Source organism: Tamandua tetradactyla, chromosome 5, assembly GCF_023851605.1.
Source record: "Tamandua tetradactyla isolate mTamTet1 chromosome 5, mTamTet1.pri, whole genome shotgun sequence".
NCBI lineage: Eukaryota > Metazoa > Chordata > Mammalia > Pilosa > Myrmecophagidae > Tamandua > Tamandua tetradactyla.
In genome coordinates this window covers 90,546,328-90,555,841 of record NC_135331.1, presented here as the reverse complement: position 1 = coordinate 90,555,841, position 9,514 = coordinate 90,546,328, and the positions used below count along the sequence as shown (strand labels likewise).

At 43.5% G+C, this 9,514-nt stretch overlaps 1 protein-coding gene across 1 annotated transcript; it reads left to right on the top strand.

Annotated features, from left to right (window-relative positions):
* Positions 1–833: 833 nt before the first annotated feature.
* Positions 834–6,208, top strand: RPS10 (ribosomal protein S10). The gene is made up of 6 exons (XM_077161529.1): positions 834–967; positions 1,813–1,962; positions 2,229–2,400; positions 3,770–3,847; positions 5,300–5,355; positions 6,115–6,208. Exons 2-6 carry the CDS (start codon positions 1,813–1,815, stop codon positions 6,154–6,156), a joined length of 498 nt encoding a protein of 165 aa, XP_077017644.1. The 5' UTR covers positions 834–967; the 3' UTR covers positions 6,157–6,208.
* The last annotated feature ends 3,306 nt before the right edge of the window (positions 6,209–9,514 follow it).

The following is a 9,514-nucleotide window of genomic DNA, read 5'->3' as shown; positions in this document are numbered from 1 at the left end:
CCTCAATAAGAAAACAGATCACAGAAATGAACAGGCTGTTTATAAAAGAAAGACACAGATGCCTAAAAAGGAAAGACAAAGAAAAATGTTTAATCAGTAGCAATCAAACACTCAAATTAAAAGAGCAATGAGATTGGTATTTATCAATTGGACTGACAAAAATTAGTAAGAATATATTATCCAGTGTTGGGAAGGTTATTGAGGAAGTTGGCTCTGTTAATAACTGCTTAAAGACAGTGTAAATTCCTAATGCCTTTCTGGAGGTCAATGCCACAATACAGGTCAAAAACCTAAAAATATGTGCTTTGTTAATTAATTACACTTCCAGGAATTGCACCTAAGGAAAAAGGTGCAAATATATGCGTAACATTGTTACTTATAATAGTGAAAGATTTAAATATATATTCAATCATAGGGGATTAATTACTTATTCATCAGTGGACTACAACGTGGTCATTAAAATTTTAGTTATTAACATGAAAAAAGATTGATGACATACGACTGAGGGTAAATTGTTACAACGCTGTAGATGTATACTTACGTATGATCTCATTTTTGTTAAAAAATATATTTGCGTGGGTGCACGGGTATATAAAACATATACTAAAAGGTTAATAATTATCTTTGATCGGATTCTGTTATTATTACTATTATTAACTGTATGTTCTCTCTTTTCCCCCTAAAAGATAATAGGTGGGGGAAAAAGAAGCAGCGTGTTCCTAAAGGGAATACCCAAACCATAAAAGCTACCCCCAGCGATGATTTCCGCACGTGCGGGCGCGACTGTCCACAAAGCGGTGGGATCCGCGGCTGCCCAAAACCGCCCAGTTTTGCAGGCACTACCGAGGCCACCCCAGGCAGCGCGCAGGCCCCGGCGGGGGGCGGAGCTACGCCAGCCCGGAAGAGACGCCGCGCCGCGCATGCCCCTTCCTTTCCAGCCCCGGCCCGGGACGCAGCAACCGCCGCGGTGAGTTCCCTTGGGTGGTCACTCTATCGTCCCCCATCCGGGCCATCCCGCTGCCCTGGACCCCGCGCCTCCCCAGGGTCGTCGTGAGGGGCTTCGCCTCTTCCCCGCTCCACATCCCGGTCTCTGAGCAGCGAAAGGGACTGGGGGTCGCACCTCGGGACGAGGGGGACGCTGGTAGACTGAGACTGGCTTTCCGATGGTGGGGGCGGTCGACGGAGGGAAAAGAAAGCGAGGATGAAACCTTCGCGTGGCGGGGCCCAGTCTGACCATACTAAGGAAATAGCGTCCCGCCCGCACGCTTTTCCTTCTGGGCAGAACCGGTCTCCCCGGACTGCCTCCACGACTGATTCTGGAGCTCTCGTTGGGAGAGAATTAGTAGGAGGGTGCGAAGGCCTTAATCTTTGGGTTTGGGAATAGTGGGTTTGTCAAGAAGCTGGGCTTTTCTCCGGGTCAACCTTGTGTAGCCCTTAAGGTACGGCTGCAGACGGATCCCAAATACATCTTCTGCGCCGTACCCCGTCCCCATATCACTTTGTGGTCGTGTGAGTTTGCAAGAGTCTGAAGCAAATGTGTACCTCCATCCCCGTTTTGTTTTAACATCTTGTCAACTTTTTACCTGAAAATCTTTTTAGGGGGTGGGGGTGCCAGAGGGAACTGGTCTCTGGTGGGCTTAGGTTTTGCTGTTTGCCCTCCACCCCGTTGGTCCCCTCGGATGCATGTCATTACGGTGTGTTTGGGATTTCAGCCCAGGGGCAATGGTTTTGTTTGGTTAAGGGGTCATTAACTTAGTTCCTGGACCCTGTCCACACTGCTCAGTTGTGCTCTTGACGATTGCTTCTTTGCAGATGTTAATGCCCAAGAAGAACCGGATTGCCATTTATGAACTTCTTTTTAAAGAGGGAGTGATGGTAGCCAAGAAGGATGTCCACATGCCAAAGCACCCCGAGCTGGCAGACAAGAACGTGCCCAACCTTCATGTCATGAAGGCCATGCAGGTAGCCAGGGGGTGATGCTAAGGTACCGTGCAGATGGGGAGGGAGAGTTTTCCGCTAGTGTTCAAGGTAAATTCCAAGTAGAGGTCAGAACAGCCAGAGCCAATTGCTACATTGAAGGGCCTTGAGGTAGAAGGACAAGTGTTTGGGTACTGCATCCTGAAACTTGTCCACACAGCTTGCCCTTCCTGTGTTTCTAACTCCAAGCCTCTACTTTCCTGAAGTGTATTTTTCTAGCTATGCCTTAACAGTAGTTTTCTGCCTTCCAGTCTCTCAAGTCACGAGGGTATGTGAAGGAACAGTTTGCTTGGAGACATTTCTACTGGTATCTTACCAATGAGGGTATCCAGTATCTCCGTGATTACCTCCACCTGCCCCCTGAGATCGTGCCTGCCACCCTGCGCCGGAGCCGTCCAGAGACTGGCAGGCCGCGGCCCAAAGGTATGGTGCTCAAATGAATGCCTCTGGAGCTTTTTAGTTTTTCAGCATGCGTGGTAGAAGTGGTCTTATAGTGTGCCGTTGGTGTCAGCTTTAAGGGCCTGTGGGACCTCAGTCAAATCCTGGGAACTGGGCTCAGGTCTTCAGAGTAGCCCATGAGGATGACATTAAATGTGTATAGAATATTGGCCCATGGGCTTTTTCCCAAACACCTTTCCAGAACCATCCAGATCTATATATGTGGCAGATGGAGCATTAAGACATTTGAAGAGTTTCTTGTCAATTGGGAAAAAATTGTAAAAAGTAGAATGGGGAAGAATACCTTTTCTTATAACCATGGTGTGAAATGATGTGTTTACATGTACGGTAGATAAATCTTCTGGTGTGTATGGTCATCGCTGGCTCACAGTTATGTTTTGCCAAGGCTGTGGTTGGTTCTTTTATATCCCGAGAGTTGTCAGGTCAACTTTCTAGGAGCTACAGGGAGTTTGTTAGCTTGGGTAATGAGATGCAGAGATTCCTAAACTGCCCAGGATCCCACTGAGTTTGATTTATGGTACTCAGGAATCTATGGAAGCTATCGAAGGGATCCTGGGGATTAGCTAGGGCTGTGTATCTTGGAGCAAGGTTTTCTACTGCAGCTTAGAATCAGCTGGGTAAAAATACCAATGTCCATTCACACCCCCACTGATTCTGATTTAGTTGGTCTAGGCTGGTGGCTGAGTGTTTTAATACTCCGAGGTGATTCTAATGTGCAGTTGGGATTGAGGTGCACAATTTTAGCATCAGATGTAGTTGTGTTTTCTGCGGCTCACGGCAGGATCATTCTTCAAGTTTTTTTTTTAACAGTCTATTCTAATCTTGCAGACTCCAGGTCACTTCTAGTGTGACTGGGTACAGAGATTTTAAGGGTTATAAAGGAACTAAATTAAACAATTCTATAAATTTATAAGAATATTTTAAGGTAGCTTTTAGCTTCTGTCTTTTAAAACTAGTCTACCATATTCCATGCTCATTCAACTTGGAGATGCCAGCTTCTAAAATTAGGCTGAATCTCTTGTAGAAAGTTATATCTCTGAATTTGCCAGGTAGTTGAAAAATGTATTTATGTTGAGAGGTACAATAGAAGAAAGCAGTTCTTTTCCAGATGTGAGTTTCCTGTGCCTTCGAGGAATTATGTGGTCAATGACAGATTTCTGGGTGTGAGGTTAATAGCTAACAGTTCTGGGTGTGAGGAGATGCTGTCCCCATTAACCAATAACCCCATAACTAATCATGATCACCCAGTGAAAACAGTGATTCCGGTTTTCTTGACAATGTGACAACAGTTTCCACGTTGGCCTGTGTTCATGGTGTGGTTTACTTTATGTAGGTCTGGAGGGCGAGCGACCTGCAAGACTCACTCGAGGAGAAGCTGACAGAGACACCTACAGACGGAGTGCTGTGCCCCGTGAGTAATATGGCATCGATACTGGGGGTATTGAGTAGAATCTGTGGATTCTCAAAGTTAGCTAGGGTTGGGGCTTGGCCCTTGAAAATGCCAGAGTGACCAGGAAAGATCCTGGTAGGGATTTGATAGATGAGAAATAGGAAAGTTCTGAGCTAAAGGCACAAAAAATTTTAGCTGAAGACCTTTAAGAGCAAATCTGGCAACTTTTCAGGAAAGCAACTAGAAGTTTACATCTTTGAACCTTCATTCAACAAACTTGTATCGAGTACCTATTGTATAGGGAGACGCTAGTGAAAATAACAAAAGACTCTTCTATCTTAGAACTTGCTTGTGGTAGGAGATAAGCAAAAAAATATATGTGCTGTAACAGATGGTGTGGGTGCTGTGGAGAAAAAGCAGGAAAATAGAAAGTTGAAATTTTTAAGAGTTTTCAGAAAAGTCTTGGCTGCGTTGAAATACGAGCCCTGAAGGAGGTGAGGAGAGCCAGCCTGTGGCTATCTGGGTGGAGCTCATTCCTCTGTGGGGGGATATCTAGCTTGTTTAAACAATGAGGAATTTAACTTCTACCTTCAACTTCATCTTGTCATTTCTGATTCTTTATATGTAAAATAGAAGTGAGCACCTGACCTGAATATCTTACAGGGTTGTGGTATGAAAAGATTCTTCCACCTGGTGTTTGCTACGAGTACCTACTATGTGTTGCCCTGACTAGATGTTGGGTAAAGCAGTTCTCAGCCTCTGGGGGGACTTTCAGTTCAGAGGAAATTAGTGATTACTTATGTTAGAAGTCTTTCCACAATAGACCAGTCACTGAATGCATCTGCAGAGAATGTGACAGTTGGGCCTGAGCCATAGCAGTTCTAAGTTGAGGGGTGAGGGGGTAAGCAGTATAAAAATTGAAATGTTAACATTCTTCTTTTCTTAAGTCTTCGAAATCTGCTGTGTTTTACACAATCTCAGTTTGAACTAGTGGATACCATTTAGGATAGTACGGTACTAGATCTTTTCTATTGTGTTTGCTCCCTTCCCATGATCTTAGTTTTTCCTTCTATGTACTCTCGTCTTTATCATGTAGTTCTCTTATTGAGCTTCTTCTCCAGTGTAGATGCTGATCTGAAGTGTGTGATAAATAACTCAGTGATGGTGAGTTAAGCTCTTCTGGGACCATATACAAAGGGATTATAGTGCAGGTTTTATAGACGGGAACAGGACAGCCTTCCTGGAGGTGATCGTTGATGCTGTGGGTTTTGAAGAATGAGTTAAGGAAAGCTGAGAAGGGTGCCCTAGGAGAAGGATCAAAGGTCCTCAGTGTTTGCGCACTGCTTGTACTTAGTGAGCTCATAGAGCTGCTGACATGGCTTTTACTGCAGGATTGGTTGGGTAACTTGTCTTCCCTTGTTCTATAGTAGATTGTATCAGATGATGAGTCTAAACTGGTGTGTTTTGTTACAGCTGGTGCCGACAAGAAAGCTGAGGCTGGGGCTGGGTCAGCAACCGAATTCCAGTTTGTGAGTATTCTCTATTCCCCCCATAAGCAGTCACTTGTTCAAGCCTCAGCCCTTTGGGTATGCTGTCCTTTGGGTTATAAATTACTGAAATTAGACCCACAGATAAGTACTATATGTAATATACTGGTATTTTGTGTTTCATTTAATGCTGTTCATAATCCTTAAATTTGTTTAATGAACCGAAGCTTGAAAAACACTGGCATTGAGTGGGCTTTAGAACCCATTTGCTCTGAAATCAAATTCTTCATCTTTCAGGTGGTGTGATCTTGGGCAGATTCACCTTTGTGCCTGTTTCCTGAATTTAAGATAGGGATGTTGAGTATAGCTATCTCAAGGGATTGTGAGGTTAATTAAGGCAAAGCTATTAGCGTGGAGGCTGGTGTGTCACTGTTAGGGCTGTGGCCATCCTTTGGCACATCTTCACAGGGCACACTTACTCTCTGAGCTCTTGTTTGGGTAAAGGGAGGCATGTCTGGTAGAAGCAAGAGCATATCCTATGCTAGGTCCTTTTCATATATGTATGTATGATCATACTGTGAGGGAGCAGCTGTATTCCTGTTTTACAAATGGGGAATCAGGCCTAGGTTGATTGTAGTTGGTCCCAAAGCCAGCAAGAGTCAGGGCTGGGATTTATACCTGTCCCCACTCCTAGCCATCACCCTCTTCAGTGATGGTGAGGTCTGAAATTTAGAAAAACCTTGAAAGAAAAAAATAGGATATGCTTCTAACTTTGATGTGATAATTTGCTTTTTCTTGCAGAGAGGTGGATTTGGTCGTGGACGTGGTCAGCCGCCTCAGTAAAGTTGGAGGTGGGAGATTATTTGTGTTGAATAAACATGTAGCCAGAAAATGATCTTGTGTGTCCATTTTGTCTTCCTCATATAGCCTGAAAAGAAATGGTTGCAGGTTAGAATGTAAATGGGGCAAGAGGGGATTTGTGGTGGTAGTTGTCCTTGTCCAGGTTAACACCAGTCGTTGCTATTAGAGCTGCCACACTTTACTTAGAAGTGGGTCCTCTTTGCTCTGTCAGGCACCTTCCTGCAGAGTCATGTCCAGTGTGGGCCCCACACTTCAGGAAGGAATTGGGAAGCTGCCCTTTTGCACTAGACCTTAGTGTGCTGCCTCAGCTCTGCATGGGTTGGACCTGGATTGAAGTGTTGTGCTTGGTGTTGAGGCACATTTTTTAGGTCGTTGTGGAAAGGGAATCGGGTGTAAGAAAACCTTCCCAGAACTCTGTACAGACTAACCTGGAGAAGGAAGTACAGGAATGTTACTTAGGCCAGCAGTTTACTAATCTGAACCTTCAAGGCTTAGGGTTTATAAAAACCAAAGGAATGAATTTAGAATACACGAAAACATCTGATCTGAAAAGGACTCCCCAGCCATCTAAACTAAAAACCTTTTATTTAATGTCTTAATGGTTAGAGTAAATATCAGGAAACTGAAATATTCTAAAAATGATCATAGTAACGAATATACTATGTGATGATACTGAGTCATTGATTGTACACTGTACATGGAACGTTTATATGTTAAGAATGTTCATGCTTGTATGTTTTGGTTTGATAATACAAAATACATAATTAAAAAAAAAACAGTTGAGTGATTGTCCCGGAGGTTATTCTTATGCATTATATAGATATCCCTTTTTAGTTTAATGATGTATTGGAATGGTTAGAGGGAAGTACCTGAAACTGTTCCAGTAGCCATGTCTCTTGAAGATGATTGTATAACTAAAGCTTTTCAGTGTGACTGTGTGATTGTGAAAACCTTGCGTTTAATGCTCCTTTATTCTAGAGTATGGACAGGTGAGTAAAAAATACGGATAAAAAAATAAATAATGGGGGGCAAAGGTTAAAAGAAATTAGGTGGGTGGAAATACTAGTGTCAGAGGGGTAAGGGACCTGGGATATGTGCGTTTTTTTCTTATTATTTTTCTGGAGTGATACAAATGTCCTAAAAAAATGATCATGGTGATAAATACACAACTATGATAATATTGTAAGCCACTGATTGTATACCATGTATGAAATGTTTGCCTGTTAAGAATGTTTGTATGTTAAGATTTATCAATAAAAATACAAAAAAAAAATTGGGAAATTGAAGCTCTTGTTATATCAGGGCTCCTTGAAAATGGGAAAATTGTGCCATTTCCTGGGGCATTTGTAAGTGGTCAGCCAATACAGTATATGAGTAAATGAACAGGAGCCTCCTCTTTTAGGGTTCATAGAAATTTTGTGCCTTTTCTGATGGTTCTAAAGTTGTCCCTTGGTAAGGCCAAGTACGATTTTGATATGGATACCAAAGGAGCCTAGTTGGGAAGTGAGGTGGGACAAAGGACCATTTCTGTGGTTTTTTCATGACAAACCACAAGCATTCCGTATGCCTGGCACAGTGCTGGGAACAGGGCCTTAAGACAAACTAGCAGATGGGGTTTTAATCTGGGGAGATACTGGCCTTGGCTTGCAGACCATTCACTATAAATGTATGTTTAGTCAGGGGTGGTGGGGTAGGGAGTCAAGACATTTGAGATAGCTGCTGTGTGTAATCAGGTGACTCCAGAACTTGTACTCTGGCTCTGCCTCTGCCTCATGAGAAACCTACCCCCCCTTCCCCCCTCACCAGGTTGTTTCTAAAACCAGCACGACTGGTAGTTGATAGATGAGGATCTTCTGGGCTGTGGGGGCTTTGGGAATCATAATCTGTGGAGTACTGTGGGCCAGGCTACTGAGTTGGACAATAATTGGTCAAATGAGATTAGGATACGGTAAAGCCTCAACTAGGCACGGGTGAGTTTGTGCTGGAAGCCCTGTACTTTGGTCTTGAAAGACAGTTGTAATTTAGGCCACCAGGTGGCAGCCAATGGCAGCCCTAAACAAGCACTGGAACTGTTAGAAGCTTGCTTTGGCAGAAAGAAGTAGTGTTCATTTGGGGAAGTTGCTTCAGTGCGGCCTTGGCTGCCTTGCCTAAGATTGCTTTTTATCCAAGTTTTCTGCTGGCTGGAATGATGTCAAGCGGTTTGCTCGTGTTCACACGCCTCGTGATTGTTTAACCTGGATTCCACTGTGAAATGTTAGTAGCTCCCGGTCTTTCTGTTTCTGGAGAGCTGATGGGTTTCCTTTATAACCTTGGTAATCTGGCCCTAAAATGTCTGTTTTCAGCAAGAGCTTTTTGCCTGCCCCTTCCGTTGTGATTTAAATTAGCTTTGGAATATATTCAGATCACTCGTGTACTTGTTGATAAAACCAATGAAATCTGCAAGGCAGAGCATCTTGTTAAAAAAACTGCAGATGGTGGTGGTGTTTGCTGCCCTCCACCTTGGCACATGGAATGGCCCCTAATGATTGCCTAGCATCAGATCTGTAAGAAACTGAAAGGTCAAAGTTTTCTGTAAGAAATTGAAAGGTCAAAGTTTGCCCTCAGGGAGCCCATAATCTAGGAAAACCAAAGCTTTTACATTTAACAGCAATGCCGAATACTGTTAAATGGTAAATTGGAGCTGAGTGCTAAAGATAACGTTTTCCTGATTTAATATAAACTTTCTGATAAGGACACTAATCCCCTTTCCCTTGAAAAATTGTCCCTTTATAGGCAAGGCCAAAAGCAGTTTTAAATCTAATCTGAAATCCCACTTCTAGTTTGATTAATTTAGTAAACACATTTAGGAAGCTCCCACGCATCTATGGAGCTGGGGAAACAAAACTTTATGAAGGATTCAGCTTGAAATATTTTCTGAGTTTTGTTGTTGAGAATGTCTTCTAGTCCTGAAGACACTCCCTACCTGGGTACCTGGGGTGGGCCTCCAGAAGGGCAGTATGGCTTCATTGTAGCAGCTAGGATTTTTTTGTCCCTACACTTGTCTCTAGAAACAGCCTTAAGTGAAGATTAGAAGACGGAGGGGGTGGTGCAATGGCTCAGTAGCAGAAATCTCGCCTGCCATGCTGGAGAACCTGCCATGCCAGGTTTGATGCCCGGTGACTGCCCATGCAAAAAAAAAAAAAGACAAGGAGCCCCACTTGTGCCCGAACAAACTCCAAGGCTTGGGGATGTGGCAAAATAGGCTTTAGTGCTGAACTACTTGAGTGAATTTATCAGTCCTTTTACTTATTAGACCTTAGACAAATGAAATGGAAGAAGGGAGTCTTGCTGATAGCATGTA

Bases quoted from the DNA above. Each gene is read 5' to 3' on its own strand.
- RPS10 (XM_077161529.1), top strand. From the start codon at position 1,813: ATGTTAATGCCCAAGAAGAACCGGATTGCCATTTATGAACTTCTTTTT. The intron at 2,401-3,769 runs GTATGGTGCTCA...TACTTTATGTAG, and splicing joins TGGCAGGCCGCGGCCCAAAG to GTCTGGAGGGCGAGCGACCT. The intron at 5,356-6,114 runs GTGAGTATTCTC...TTTTTCTTGCAG, and splicing joins CAGCAACCGAATTCCAGTTT to AGAGGTGGATTTGGTCGTGG.